The 16868-nt window shown below is 43.9% G+C and overlaps 1 protein-coding gene across 5 annotated transcripts in view; it reads left to right on the forward strand.

The window, feature by feature from the left end:
* Positions 1–12077, forward strand: part of MAP3K15 (mitogen-activated protein kinase kinase kinase 15) — a 249258-nt gene extending 237181 nt beyond the window's left edge. For 4 of the 5 annotated variants that reach the window (XM_083172491.1, XM_083172489.1, XM_083172490.1 and 1 more), the window contains 3 exons: positions 6258–6361; positions 7327–7403; positions 11706–12077. In XM_083172491.1, coding sequence (XP_083028617.1) covers positions 6258–6361; positions 7327–7403; positions 11706–11784 — 260 coding nt within the window. In that variant the 3' untranslated portion in view covers positions 11785–12077. Of the gene's footprint in view, positions 1–6257; positions 6362–7326; positions 7404–11705 lie in introns of those variants that run through there. The other variant, XR_014470326.1, reaches the window with a different exon arrangement.
* Positions 12078–16868: the final 4791 nt, after the last annotated feature.

Genomic DNA, 16868 nt, shown 5'->3' on the forward strand with positions numbered 1-16868 from the left:
CCCAAGCAGCCCAGTAGTCTCCAGATAAAGTTGTAATCTATATTAGTTTTACATAACAAACACAAAAAAATCCATACATAGGAAAGATTCTTCATACATCAACACACAGCAGTCAAATGAACACTGTGAGTGTCATTATTGCTGCGAGCTAAGTGCAAAATAACCAATACAAATCCCAGGGCCAAAGTGGAGGAACATGAATCACTTCAGTTATTGGCAGGAAACGATCTGAAGTCAATTGATTGAAGTTTAGTTACATATCTAATAGTTCGAGGGCAGTTGTCTGCCAGCATTTGTCTAGTTATAAATACATACCCTCAAACATGACCTATTCCATTAGGTACAAAATGCTCTGTTCCAGGACTTCCCTCTGACCTATATGATTGCCGTCACCTGTGTTGACACACCTTTCTTATAAATGAACTAGTTCAACAAAGGTGATGGCAATCATAAGTTAGGAGGGAAGTCCAGGAACAGAGCATTGTATACCTAATGGAATGGGTCATGTTGGAGGGTATGGAAATATACGAAGCGAGAAATTACAAAGTGGGAATTACTTTTAAAGAACAGTTAAAAAACAAGTTGAAAAATATTGAACAACATCAACAAAGGTAAATACAATACTTACTACATCATTACTTAACTTATCCATTAATTACATCATTACTTAACTTATCCATTCTACTTAACCCTGTCTCCAACATACCTGTACACACAATCACATCATGCTCACCAAACTGCTATATCTCATTTCATTACATGAAATTCTCATCCAGCCTATAATCTCCCTGACACTCACCACTCTTCTGTTATCCACTCCCCTCTAATAAACACTTATGAGCTTTTACTTACTTTTCTACTTGTACTTTCACAACTACATCTGACCACAATATAATAAACCACAAACATCCACCTATATCTATCTCTGCTTTATAATCTTATTAGCTTAAATCAGGCCCACTCAGATTTAACTGGTTCCAAGCCACCCAAGCCTTATAGAAATAAATTCAGCTACCCTCATAAATATCACGTCACCCACCAAGCAAATTCAATGTACCCTACTGAATGCACTGTTTGCAACAAATGAACATCCATCTACAACCTCTTTATCTCTCACAACTTCAACCTGCTGGCTTTTACAGAAACCTGGCTCACACAATCAGACACGGCCTTGCCTGCAGCACTGTGATATGGTGGTTTCCACTTCTCACACACCCCCCCCAGGCCTGTCTCTCTCTGATCACAATCTCATTACCCTCTCGCTCTCCTCCATTACGCCAAGCTCACTGACACTGAAATCATGCAAGCCTACCATATCCTGCAGAAATACTAATGCTATTCATTTTCCACAACTTTCCACCTCTCTGCATCAACAGCTCTCACCAATTTCTACATGTATCTCTCCTGCTGTTTCTCACCTGTACCAGACTCTTGAAACAGCCCTTGATGAAGTGGCTCCAGCTTCTTATTACACCCCATGCAGGCTTAGATACCAACCGTGTTACTCCAAAATAACAAGACAACTATGAAATCAGTCACGTAAAGTAGAACATCAATGGCGTAAATCTCATAACCTGAGTGATTTCCTCACATATAAGACTATCTACCACTCCTCCCCCATCAGCTACCTTCAGTGCACAAGAACTTGCCTCCTACTTTAAGGACAAGATTGATAACATCTGAGATGAAATTGTAGGCTCTTATGCAGCCTCTAACCTACTTACTTCTCCACCTGAACCCTCTGTCACTTTCCCTTCATTTGAGCCCACAACTGAAAAAGACGTATCCACACTCTTCTTATCCTCCTCCTCCACTACCTCTCTTCTTGATCCTATACCTGCTCAAGTCATTAAAACACTATCTTCTGTGCTAATCGAAACCTTAACTAGAATCTGCAATCTCTCTCTTGCTACTGGTACTTTTTTTTTTTTTTTTACAGTTATACTTTTTATTGGTTTTAAAAGAGAAAAATGCCACACATAACCGACAACAATGGCCATGGTACAGCCGACTGACAATCTGCTACCGGTTAGATATGATAAACAGTATTGCAGGTATCCACGGGTCCTGCCCTGTACAATGGATATCCATACTTCAATTTGCATATTGAATTGTGACACAGCACATATGGCAAAATAAGACATAAAGAACAATACAAAAACATTGACAGTAAAAAATTAACTACATAAAAACACTTTGTGGACAACGAGGCACCTACTTGCAGATCATTGATATTACACTAAATATGCCAGACTTGCGAGCACCCGGAGGCATATACCGAAAAAAAAAAAACGAATACTCAAAAGGCAGAATTGGGTACATACATCTGGGTAAGGTCCCATTTATACATAGTGGCACTGACAGGTTTACAACTTAGTAGCTATCCCCATATAACTTCATCTTAGTTGACTACTACAGGACGGACCAACAGAATGTATATCGGGATGCATAGGTCAACACTACATATAACTAAACAGTGTTCTAAACAGTGTTTATAGCAATATTACCCGCTCTATATCCTAATCTATACAATTATACCATAATATTGATAGAGGGTACTGATTACTGTGTTGTACTACCATCCTTCGTGAACACAACATACAAAAATATATATATATACTGTATATTTACATTACTACATTCTCTGTGCTATTGTTAATACTCATAAGCCTATTAACTTAAATTAAACTCTACAGACGTATGGCTAGACGTTAGCCATCTGTGCCAAACCTTAGTGTAATTACTTAAGCTATTCCTACACAAATATATATATCTTTCGTGAGTAGCTGTGAAATTAACCAAAGATGTCCAAGCTACGATATCAGGACCTTCCTTAGAGAGCCATGTCCTCGCTATCAGTAGCTTTGCCAGTGCACACAAATTAGTTTTATCGTGATTGTTGATTGTGTTACCCATATATACATTTAACACGCAACATTTACAATCCAGCATAGACCCGGGGATACCCGTACTTATCAAAATTTGCTGCACCTTGTCCCAAAATGCCCTAAGAACTACGCATTCCCATGTTAAATGCCAGAATGAGCCAGGTTCACATTTACATTTGGGACATAGTGGTGATGTACGACTCCCCATTCTAACCAACCTTGAAGTAGACATATAAGATCTATGGAAAAAGTACAGTTGCACCTGCTGCACCGTTATTGAGTTGGTCGCAGAGTGGACTAAAGTTGTAGCCATATCCCACTCTTCAGCATTTAGAGAGCCCACATCTACCGACCACTTTTCTTTAAGCTCTACTAACCCATCATCAAACTTAGCAACAACCAGCATATTATACAGCCTTGAGACACCCTTTCTTTTATGGCTCACTTGCAAAGCTTTCTTTATAGGTGAAACCGAGAAACATACCGCTATGTTCTTAAATTGAACCTCGAGTGCGCTTCTCATTTGCAAAAATCTAAAAAAGAAATGTCTAGGGAGGTTGAATTCTGACGCTAACTGCATGAATGACTTCAAAATACCTTGTTCGTAGAGCTGGCTGATCGATTTCAGCCCATAATGCCTCCAGATCTTGTCTGGTTGAAGTACCTTCAGCTCTTGCAAAAATGTATAATCCGATAAAGGATGGTCAACCTCTATATCGGAGAATTTAGCTGTTTTATTTGCTTCCCTCCAAATCCTTACTGCTTGCCTTACCAGCGGAGGGTCATTTTGGAGTACTCAAAAAAGCCCATCAAAAGACGTTGTAGTGGGGTAAAGGTAGAATTCCCTTGTGCCACCATTAGTTTGACTATTCCACTGTCCGTATTTTCCATTACCCAGTCGCACAATTGCAATAACTGCCCCGCCAGATAGTTAAATCTAAAATTAGGAAATGCAATACCCCCCTGATCCTTCTTTCTCATTAATGTGTTCATTTGGATCTTTGCTCGCCTATTATTCCATATAAATGTAGATATTAAACTATTGATTTTTGAAAAAAGGGAGATTGGCAAATACACTGGCGACTGCTGTAGCACGTACAGAAACTTGGGTACTATAATCATTTTTATTAAATTAACACGCCCTATAACAGTGAGGGGCAGACGACTCCATGATTTAAATTTTGACATAATAAAGGCCACCAATGGTTGAACATTTAACTGAACGAAGTCAAAAGGATCCCTAGATATCCGAATCCCAAGGTATCTAAATGACTCTGTCCACCTCACTGGCAATGCCATATAAGGATGGGAAACCGTCTGCGGCTTTAGAGCAAGAATACTTGACTTCTTAACATTTACAACAAAACCAGAAAAGCTGCCATGTACTTTGATCACCTGCAGCACGATAGGGGCAGATTTAACATACTCAGACAGAAAAATCACTAGATCATCTGCATACAAAGCAACAGTATCATACAGCTGCCCCACACGAAAACCAACAACCTCTGGGTGATTCCTTATGGCACACGCCAGTGGCTCAATAGCCAAAGAGAACAGACTGGTACTTTTACTTCAAACATGCAGTGATTACTCCCATTCTGAAAAAACACAATGATGACCCTAACTATCTCTCTAACTACCGTCCTATCTCTCAGCTCCCATGCTTCTCCAAGCTACTCGAGAGACTTGTCTACTCTCGCCTCACACACTTTCTTAACTCTTACACCCTATTAAACCCACTTCAGCCATGCTTTCATTCCCAACACTACACTGCAACAGCACTGACTGAAGTGGTGAATGATCTGGTCACTGCTAAATCCAAAGGCCATTACTCATTCTTCTAGATCTTTCTGCTGCCTTTAACACTGTTTATCACACTCTTCTCTTACACTACACTTCCTAATGATACAGTCCTCTCCTGGGTCTTATCTTACCTATCTGATTGCTTTTTCGGTGTTCTCTTCTCTGAATCTACCTCCTCATCACTACCTCTGTCAGTTGGAGTACTGCAAGGCTCGGTTGTAGGTCCTCTGCTTTTCTCAATCTATACCTCATCTCTTGGCAAACTAATCAGCTCTTTCGGATTTCAGTATCAATTGTATGCGGACGGTACTCAAATCTATCTATCAACCCCAGAGTTGTCACCAGTGGTTTTTGGCCGAGTCTCTGAATGTGTCTCTGCCATCTCATCTTGGATGTCTTCTCGCACCTTCCAAAATGCAATTAATTATATTCCCAAGCCAATTATATTCCCAAGCCAAGAACAGTTACCATCCTTATATCTCCATAACTGTTGACAACTCGACAATCTACCCTACCCCACAAGCTTGTTCCCTAGCGATCATCCTCAACTCTGAACTGTCATTTGTTCCCCACATTCAATTTGTCTCCAAATCATGTTACATTCATCTAAAAAACATATCCAAAATACGACACTATCTTACACAAGACACTACTAAATCCCTTATCCATGCACTCATTATATCCCGCATTGGAATAGTCTCCTATAGACTCTCGCCAGTGCACCCTATGGAATGCCCTTCCACTCACAATAAGACTCTCCACTAGCCTCCAAACTTTCAAGCGTTAATTGAAGACTCACCTCTTCAGGCAAGCCTAACCTATTTAAGTTCCACATGCATAACCGTCTGAGGCACCTATGTATTATATAGCTTCCTTTCTGGACTTTCAACTTGGTGGGACTGCTATGCTATTACTGTTGCCTGTCCTTGTGTTTCCCTCCTATGTCCTTATAGATTGTAAGCTTGCAGCAGGTTCCTCTTACCAACAAGTCTGTCTGTTGATACCCAGTTTGTTTTAACACTGCCAACAATTGTAAAGGGCAACATAATCTGCTGCGCTATATAAGAAACTGTAAATAAATAAATAAATGTGAAGGTCAATCCCGACAGCTCAGCAAACATGACTGTAACTGTTGAGGTTAATGGTGTTATAATTTTACAATTCTATATATATTTTTAAACACTAAGGGGTCGATCCTATTCCGTGCGGATGATTAGCGAGTGCAAATCATCATGGCACCAGGCGCACTATGATGATTTGCGAGTGTAAATCATCATGGCACTTTATGGCGGGCTGAATTCACTTTAAAGCGAATTCGGCCCAGCGAAAGGTTCAAGATCAGCTTCATTTGGGTGACGTTTTCAACATTTAAACGCTTGAAAATGGCACCTGAATGGCACCTCGCACCCTTCGTACCTAATAGGATCGACCCCTAAAAGGGAAAATATTAAATGTAGGTGGATCTTGTCCTGCTATTGCCAATTACAACCCTTTTACATTGCCATTAGCTGATCTTAGGCCATTTTTTATGGGTCACTGTGGTTACATTTTTGTGATCTTCTTTAGATGTTCCAAGATCAGCATCCTATGTTTCCATTGGCATCAACCGAGACCAGGAGCTGGTGGACTGGCTGAGACAGCAGGGTGCTGCTGAGGATGTTGTGGAGCAGGTAATGGTCTATGCAGTGTCCGTAGACATTCTAGTTTAGGGGTGTCAAACACAAGGCCCGCGGGCCAAATCCGGCCCGCCAGACCTCTTCATGTGGCCCGCGCAGCCGCCGCCAGCCTTCACCTTTTATTCTCGTTTTTTTTTTTTTAAACAAGAAAACCGCCTCTTCAGCGCATGCGCGGCAGCCTACAAGCCAGAGAATGTCTGCCCTCTAGCGCAGTGCCGCCAGTCGTCAACCCCTCCTCCGCTCCCACCTGCTGTATAGGAGCCAGAGAGAGGAAAGAGCAGGTCCGTCGTGGTGAATGGTGCTGCTGCTGCTGTGCGCTCCAGGTCACTTACTGCTGAGTGTGCAATGCACAGTGACCGGGAGCATGGTGCTGCTGCTGCTGCTGTGCGCTCCAGGTCACTTACTGCTGAGTGTGCACTGCACAGTGACCGGGAGCACGCTGCCCCCCACTCCTGGATAGATAGTGCGAGGAGCGCTACTCACAGGAGGGAGGGGGAAATGCGCCTGTGTGAGAGCGCAGCTGTGTCCTTGGTGGTGGAGCAGCTCAGACTGGAGTGGACGCATCAGAGCGGGTAAGTGTCAAACTCTCTGCCTATGTGTGTGTGTGTGCACTGGCACATTGCAGCCCATCATTAATTGCTGTGTCCCATGATAATAAGCAGGACATATGCCCTAAGACTGAGTGCTGCCCCCCTGTGCAGGCAGCGTGTGCCCTAATGCACTGCAGTTCACAGCAATAGCAGGAGGGAAATGCTACTGCTGAGTTACAGTGGTATTATTTGGGACATACTTGTATGAAGGACACTAATATGATAATAAAGAGTGGACACATAGTCCTACAGATACAACCGGCCCTTTGAGGGTGACCAAACTGCTGATGCGGCCCCCGATGAATTTGAGTTTGACCCCCCTGTGTAGTATTCCCCTGATTTACTTTTTAAAATACATTGTATCCGCAGTTTGTTGAAGAAGATTATACCCTCTATGATATTCTGCACGATATCACCAAAGATGACCTGAGAAGCCTAAGACTCAGGTATGAAAACAACTTCTGTTCTATAAAAGTAAATCACCGCTTTATTTAGCAGTGAAATCTGCGAAAGATACACATATGGGGCCTTATTCAGATCTGAGCTCGGTACAAATTTGTTTGGAAAATGGGCAAAACCATGTATACTGCGGGTGGGGCAGATGTAACATGTGCAGAGAGAGTTAGATTTGGGTGAGTTATTTTGTTTCTGTGCACGGTAAATACTGGCTGCATTATTTTTTACACTGCAATATAGATTTCAATTTCAACACACCCCAACCAAATTTAACTCTCTCTGCACATGTTACATCTGCCCCACCTGCAGTGCACATGGTTTTGGCCATTTTCAAAACAAATTTGTACTGAGCTCAGATCTGAAGAAGGGCCATGGTCTATTCTGCAAATATGCTCTGCCTATCTATATAAACTCTATTATCCAGGAACGGCGCCACCACTAGGCAGGTTTAGGGATTTGCCTAGGGCGCCGGCCACTGGAGGGCGGTAGTGAGCTGCAGGCCAGCAGCAGAGCCGCCCGGAGGAAGTAAGTTGCGTCCCGATGGTAAGTGAGCAGCACGGCAACCCCCCCAGGCAGCACAGCGGGCACAATGTGGACCCCCCCCGAGCAGTGCGCCGACACCATCACACACCCCATAACCCCCTCCCCTAGAGCAGCACGGCAGCTGGACATCCAGATTGCAGCCCCCGCCTGGGGCGCTCCTGATCTTATCCGTAAGTGGAGTGTATATAACACTTGCCATTGTCATGGATAACTGTAGCAAATCATATGTATGTAGACTGTCCATTACCAATATCACCTTATTTAAAATGTGCAGTGCCAATTGTTATTTATTCCATGTTCAGATTTATTTACATTGCCAACATGATGGAGTAGAGGAGGGGGTACCTAATAGAGCAAATTCATAGGTGACAGTAGAACTATAGAGGTTAGCATTATCTGAGAGTACGAGCAGGAGTGCATGAATGATTTGTCCATGTGCCGCATTGGGATGCTTATAATACTCAAGGTGACAGTATAAAACTGAATTTACTTAAGCAAGTAAAAATTTGCAAGATGAAACAATTCTTCATTTTTAAAACCTTTCCAGGGGAACAGTAGGTGGCGTGGCCATGACATACTGTATTATGAATCTAATCACAATTCATAGTGTTTCTTCCATCAATTCTGTAGTATCACATTTGTCCCCTTCCTCCAACGTATGGCAGTGTTACTCTGCCCTGCTTCCATTGGGAAGTGGGTTGTGCAACAGTCATATACAGATGGTGTCGCACTCAATATTGCCGTTGCGCCAATTGTCGTGGCCCGGCGGTGACGCTAACGCGCCCCATTCCCACAAATGAACCCGCGAACATGTGAGATGTTCATTCGTCCACTGTGCTGGAACGCCAGCTACCAGATATACGTTATTGCCGCAGGTGGTAATAACGTGCGCAGCTCTATCTACTACTACTACATATCGACAGTAATTGCATCGATTGTCATGTTCCTTTCACAATTGTGGCAAAAAACTGTACTTACATAACACAGTCAAGTATGTTTCGGCAACAATTGCATAACAACTTTTTTAACAATTTAGGTAATCTGAGGAGCCAAGTCAGCTATTTGTAATTTTGTACAGGCTACAATACTTTAGTACTAGAGGATCTAAGTCCCCAAAGATATAAAATAATCAGGCACTGCTTAGTGTTTGTGCAAAAAAGTTAAAATTATTTAATTGCAATCTCAGCCAAATTTATGGGATTACGCATACTTCCCAACATGACCCTCTCCAGGAGGGAGACAATGTTCTGTTTCTGGACTTGCCTCTTAATGTATGATTACCATCACCTGTTTTAAACCGGTTAATTCATAAGAAAGGCGTTCCAAATTAAGAGGAAAGTCCAGAAACAGAGCATTCTGTCCCTCCTGGAGAGGGTCATGCTGGGAGGTATGGATTACGTCTAGGTAACCTCATCATCGGGTAATGTTGCTAACACACGGTGAGATGTGTGCTAGTCTTGATTTGAGCTACACAATGTGTGCTATACAATTTTAACTTCAGTGCTATTCGATTAGAACTTTTTACACTGTGTTAATTGAACTACATAAGATTTAGACTAGACTACAATATGTAATTAAATATGTAAAGTACATATTGCATGTGATTGCCTACACAGGGTATGATTTGAATTAGACACGATGCGATGTAGTACAAAAATACCTGCCTGCACATACTATTGAGCCTTTGCGATATGGACAACACAGGTGCACACATCGCATCACAAAATAAACACATCGCGTTCTGAACTAGACGCAATGCGTTTGGAACTAAAAAGTTCAAATCGCATGCAAGAATCACACCTTAAATCCCTAACATTCTAAGGGTGCAGGTCTGGGGCATGGGACACTCCTAAGCCAACCCAAGGCAGCACACTAGTGAGAAATAGCAAGTGAAGGGTTAAAAAGTCTAGTAGTGAAATCCGCTACTACGTCAGGAGTGTTACAGGGGTGAAAGCTAAATGTGTGAAAAATGTTACTTGGATAAGTACAAATAAATAAATTGATAAAATAAAGGGGTGTACACATGGTGTGGCACTGGCTAATGGCTGATTTTGACTAACTGCGCTTGTGATTTTTGACTATATGCTATTTGGCCCTAGGCTAAATACTGTACATTCTACAAGCGTCAGTCAAAATAGACTTGCCTGCGCATTCTATTTAGCCATGTGATACTGACCTCGCGGGGCCGCACATCGGTATTGCATGCAGACTGAACACTGTGTGATTTTGGCTAGCTTTCTGAGCGATTTTGATTATATAGTCAAAATCGATAGCCAAAATTGCACTTTGTGTACACAGCTTTAGGGGTATATTAATATTGCTGGTGAGCCTCTGACTGTGAGCTACTGTATATGGTGAGCAGTGCCGATAGCTCGTCGTCAGAGAATTCAACAGCGTCCCAATTCACTCTTTGTTTCCACTTCTCAGTGGGAAGTCCAGGAACAGAGCATTTTCTTTCTGAAGGAGAGGGTCAGGTAGGCAACCCTGAATTATACCCCTTTCAAAGATTCCTGGGTTTTAGTAGGGGCTTGGGCAAACTACCCGCGTCTCTTGTACTGTATGTCTAAAGCAGTGGTAGCCAACCCTAGCCCTCGAGAGCTACCAACAGTTCACATTTTCCAGACAACCTAGCTGCTGCACAGCTGCACTCATTAATCACTGACACATTTTAAAAGATACACAGATGGAGCTAATTAGCTCACTTGTGATTCTGTGAGGAGACCTGCAAAACATGCACTGTTGGTAGCTCTCGAGGACTAGTGTTGGCTACCCCAGGTCTAAAGGCACATGTTCCTGTGTCGACACCCCTTTTATTGACAGGGTATTTCACAGGATTTTTCATTTAACACCCCCCCCCCCCCCACTATCTATGTCAGCCCGAAGTGTGGCGAGTGCAGTGTGCCCTGCGAGGGGACGCGGTACGCATACTCCCGACCTGTTCATATCCCCTCTTATCCACATCGGAGTGGAGTCGATATTATAAAGTGGGGTGATGCATCGCCTTGCCACGCTTTGGGTTTGGTGGCTCGCCACACTTTATAAAATCAACTCTGCGCCGACATGGATAGTGGGGGTATGAACAGGTCAGGTGGTCACTTACCGCATCCGCTCGCCACAGTTTGGGCTGAAGTGGATAGTGGGGGTGTGCTAAATAGCATCGCGGATCGAATCATATGCAAATTGAACTCAAATCGTATGCAAACCGCGGTGACACTAAACAAGTACCATAATATAATTTTAGAAGTTTACAATCTCATAGGGTCTAAATCAGATGTGGCGCAGTTAGATCAGCAGCAGAGCGATTGACATGGCATGTTCTGACCGGTTTTTTATCGGCCCGCGACTGCAATCTCGTACATGTAAATCGTGGCACCAGCGTTACATCTCCTGCAGGTATTCTGCGCAGCCATTTAAACATTCAGGTAGTCAGTGCTGCTCACATCTATGTCACGGTTGCATAGGAGTCACCAGAAAAGATCGATGCTGCGTCAGCATTGCAACAGCATCTGAATCAGGCCCATTGTAAGAGAACAGTTCGCTGATCTCAGTTACTGAACAATATTTTGGCCAAACAAAATATTCAGGTTCCAACTTTAGATCAAATCCTATGACTAGGTGGATGACAGTTGCTGCAGTGATACAAGTTGTGTACATAGAAGATTGAGATTATAGTAATATGTTACGGATTGTGTCCCTGTATGACAATAGCTGGTAGCATGCAGAACCTCATACGTATTTCTCTTCTATAGGGGCGGACCTCTCTGCAGAATCTGGAAAGCAATCTCCAAATACAGGAAGCCTAAGAAAATACTTGGTGTGGACAACTAGCAATATAAATATTTTTGACCTACAGAGAAATGTAAAGTGTACCATATTGGGAAAACATTCCAACGTTTAAATTATTTATCCTTTGTACATCCCTGTATAGCAGTTTCATCCATTTTTTGTATGTGTAGATGTTTTTAATCTGTTTGTACTGTATCTAGTAGAATATTTCTTCTATCAGAGTTTTATCATTGCTAAAATGGAAATATTGTGCTATGCTGCAAAATGAATTATATAGATTGCATTGTAGTTAACTGATAACTGTATAGTTGGACATTAAATTGAATAATTGGCAATTGGAAAGCAAAGTGACTTGTTTATTCATAGGGTGGAAAAGTGCCACACTGGTGTACCGGTCAGTTATAGGCCACACTGGTGTACCTGTCAGTTATAGGGTGGAAAAGTGACACTGGTGTACCTGTCAGTTATAGGGTGGAAAAGTGCCACAGTGGTGTACCTGTCAGCTATAGATTGGGGAAGGGCCACACTCATGTACCTGTCAGCTATAGGGTGGAAAAGTGACACACTGGTGTACCAGTCAGTTATAGGGTGGGGAAGTGCCACACTGGTGTACCTGTCAGTTATAGGGTGGAAAAGTGCCACACTGGTGTACCTGTCAGTTATAGGGTGGAAAAGTGCCACACTGGTGTACCGGTCAGTTATAGGGTGGGGAAGTGCCACACTGGTGTACCGGTCAGTTATAGGGTGGGGAAGTGCCACACTGGTGTACCTGTCAGTTATAGGGTGGAAAAGTGACACACTGGTGTACCTGTCAGTTATAGGGTGGGGAAGTGCCACACTGGCACTTCCCCACCCTATAACTGACTGGTACACCAGTGTGGCACTTCCCCACCCTATAACTGACAGGTACACCACACTGGTGTACCAGTCAGCTATAGGGTGGAAAAGTGACACACTGGTGTACCAGTCAGCTATAGGGTGGGAAAGTGACACACTGGTGTACCTGTCAGTTATAGGGTGGGGAAGTGCCACACTGGTGTACCTGTCAGTTATAGGGTGGGAAAGTGACACACTGGTGTACCAGTCAGCTATAGGTTGGGTGAGTGACACACTGGTGTACCAGTCAGCTATAGGTTGGGAAAGTGGCACACTGGTATTCCTGTCAATTATAGGGTGGGGAAGTGACACACTGGTGTACCAGTCAGCTATAGGTTGGGAAAGTGGCACACTGGTATTCCTGTCAATTATAGGGTGGGGAAGTGACACACTGGTGTTCCTGACAGTTATAGGGTGGAAAACTTGGAGGCTATTTTAGTTAGCCCTTAGTATCTGACTCTTCCTACAATGTGCTATGATGTATTAAATATGTAATGGCGGTATATCTCTATGTCTCAGGTAGGCAAAACAACCTGTTAAAAGTAGCTAGAGTGTGCAGTCCTGACTCCCTCCCCTCAATATATTCACAATGGTTTAGGGTAAAAAGACACAAAATGCTACAATTCTCTTACATGAGCTGGCTGCTCACTCGTACCATATGGCTCATTGAGCCTAGTTGTCTGAGAACACATCTGTAGGTACCAACTAGAGCACTTTGGACCTGTCTTGATATCAAAGCTGGATTGTTATCTGATGGCATTTCCTGGGATACATGTTTTCTCATAACCGATTATGTGTTGAAATTTGTGATACACATTTTTCTGTCACCATATTTCCGTTATGTGAGTTTGAATGCGTAATACTGTTTTCAGACCGCAAATGCCGGGTCACACCTGGGATTAGGACATGAGTCGCATCCCCAGAGCGACTCGGCATTTGCGGTCTAAAAGCTCCGTTCCCGACCGACTTATTGCCGGGTCAGTGACGTCACATGGGGCGGTGCTGAGCGGCGGCGCGTCACCGGGGGCTTTGGATTAGGCAGCACTTGGAGCCGACAGAGCTGCCTCCTCCATACTGTGAATGGGACCCGAGTCGCTTGACCCAGGCATCCGTTCACACTGCCCGTGACACGGGTCAGAGCCGTGTTCAACCCTGGTCATTACCAGGGTTAGACTCCTGTGTTGCTCGACCCCGAGGTGGTCCTTTCACCGCACCTCAATCCGTGTTAGGGCTGCAAGGACACGGCAATAACCCGGGTCTAGAGTGCAGTCGGAAAGCGGTGTGATGGAAGCTTCAGCATCAATTCAATAGCTTTATGCTTTCTGGGTTCCAGGTGAGCGATTAGGTAATTTCTCAACTGAGGTAAGTGACATAGGACTGGGTTACATATAGAAAGCCTGGGTTACATATAGAAAGCCTGGGTATGGGGAACAGTTCCCAAGGCCCAAGAGCTATGGGGCAATAGATGGGAATCTCTGATGCGGTTTCCAATACAGTATCTGAATAGCTGCACCCCAGGCCGTTTAGATAGTAAAAGCACTGTGTATTGTGTCTGGATCAAAACAACACAATGTGAGTCAAGAACATTCAAGGGGAGGAAGAATCTTTTGGACCAACTGCACCGGTCCTCTGTCAGCACCATACACAGAGGAGGATATATAGATAGATATCTCCATAGGGCACACACACAGTGAGTGAATTGTGATGACTCACATGACAAGGTAAGAGACAGGAAGACCGGGTTTGCAGGTGGTTATGTGGCCACAGGCATGGCTGTTCAGACTGCGCTTTCCGGGCAATCTTACTTGCTAATGGAGAGTCCTCTGCAACCCAGGAGAGCAGCTCAGCTTATGGGTCTACAGAAAAACGTAGAATCTGCAACATGACTTCATTTGCGATGATGGTGCTGATGTATCATCAATTGTATGCCATTGGACGGAAATGATGTGACAGCAGTGATCATCGCAACTGAGAACGGCAAAAGGATAGCAACAATAATCACAAGAACAATCAAAACTGATTTGGGCCCTAAATTTGTAGCCAGCACACTGATAGCAAATAGATAAAGACCTCTGGTCTTAAAGTTATTGCTACAATGCTCTCCTAAAATAACAACCCCCATATGGGACGCTCAGAATTAATGAAGAGTAACGTGGCCTTCCTCTGAGATTAAACATATCTCAGTGTGACAGGACTGGTAAATGTTATTCCTATAAATGGTCGTTGCTGCATGATTTATAGATCTTTTAGATTCAAAGTAATATGGAATATCCAGTGATCCTTTATATTAGATTCTTTGAGTTCAGCGAGTCATGACCAGCTACATTCCTGAGTGTGTGTTATTGTATTGTAAGTTTAGGGGCACTGTATTATCTCACATTTGCAAAGTTAACACTATTGTACTTGCTTATTTTTTTAACATATTTCCAGCAGATAACACACATTTACTTTATGCTGTGTATTATGCAGCATTCAAAGTGGGCAGATTCAATCATCCACAGAAGTTACCCCATGTGGTAAGCCTCAGAGGGTGCACTTAACACATCTTTTTTCTTGCAACTCCTGAGGCTATGGTAAGTGTACCCTGTGGGGCTTATCACGTAGTGTAGTGGCAGCAATTGAATAGCTAAGGACTAAGCCACATACTGAACTCCTAAGCCAGTCCCTGATCTTCTGTTGGCTAGTTTCAAAGGAGTCTGGGGGCTTAGATGTGAAGCATTATGCCGATTCCCAGGCACCGGATGTATACAGTGCTGCCCAGTGCGCTACCTACTCAGTGAAGGATGCAAATCAGGGAGTTGCCAGGCTGTAGAGGCGCTCTCCCTGCTCTGATTATGTGTCAGTCAGCATAGGACAGGCAGCGGTGCCGGCAGTTTGAAGAGCTCTCCCTATGATAGCAGGAGACAGCAAGGGTGGGGCTTAATGGGACTGAGGGGGCGGAGCCACACAGGAGCAGGTTGAACAGATGTCAGCCAAGCAGTGTACTTTGAAATCCCCGTCCTACCCTAAACTCCCTACAGATCTAATGTAGCCGATACACTTGTGAGATATTGCATACAATCATTTGATTTCGACCACATCTGTTATCTGATAAATCGAATGATTGTATGCACATTTTGCATACCATGCGATGCGCGGGCTCGCTTGTCGAATCTCACATTGATAGATCGTATGTACTGCACATACTATCTAACGAATTGCAGGAGTGATTTCAACCACATGTGATCGCTCAAATGCAAATGGCGAACAGAGGGAGCGCTTTTGGTGGGTGTCATGTTTGGGAAGAGGGAGCCGGATGGAGCACTGGCGGCGTTAGTCGGAGCGTAGTGCTGTGAAGGAGAGCTGGCGGGCGGCAGGGGTCAGCAGAATAAAAAAAAAAAAAAAACAATGTGAGGCCTCCGATTGGTCTGAGAGCTCTCGCAGCCAATCAGAGGGCTGCCCAGCGGTTTAAACAGTTTTCAAATTCTGCCAGCCATCACTCCACAGCGATACGCTACTCCGACGGACGCCACCAGTGCTCCCTCTCCCCTGAACCTGCCAGTGCTCCTTCACAGCACTATGCTACTCTGCCACCCGCCATCTTCCAGCACCCAAAGTAGCATCACAGATGACATGCAACATTGGGTGCTGAAAGAGGGCACATTAGGCCCTATAGGGTGTGATCGGATGTGATGAGATCCCATTGCATAAGTGTATGTTCACCAAGAGACAAGTAGTAATGCAATATTTTCCAGGAGTCCAAATGCCAGAATAGATGCTCACAGACTAACTCATCAGATCCAGCTGCAGGTGTCTTCCATTGGCATCTCAATGAGGTTGTGTCCATAAATAATGGGGAAGCGAAGAGACCACAAATTATTCTACATTAGAATGCAAATAGGACAACCAAATTCAGCCTGGGGGAAAGGGGACATCATCAGGCATTTAACAGATCATATACAATATAACAAGATAAATATTCTGGATAATGCTATAGGTTTCTACAGGACAAATGGTCAAGACTTTACGCTCATCCATGAGTATTAAGCCCCATACACACTAAATGATCTTTTACCATCTACTGCACGGGTGTCAAACACAAGGCCCGTGGGCCAAATCCGGCCCGCCAGACCTCGTCATGTGGCCCGCGCGAGGAGATAGCACGCAGGGCAGTGTGTCCCAGCTCCTGCCTAGGCCACCTCCTCTCACCCACCCCACCGCGGCCGCCTTACCTGTTCCTCCACTGTCGGCGGCCATGTTCCTGTAGGCAC

Source organism: Crinia signifera, chromosome 2 (assembly GCF_055691185.1).
Source record: "Crinia signifera chromosome 2, ASM5569118v1, whole genome shotgun sequence".
Lineage (NCBI taxonomy): Eukaryota > Metazoa > Chordata > Amphibia > Anura > Myobatrachidae > Crinia > Crinia signifera.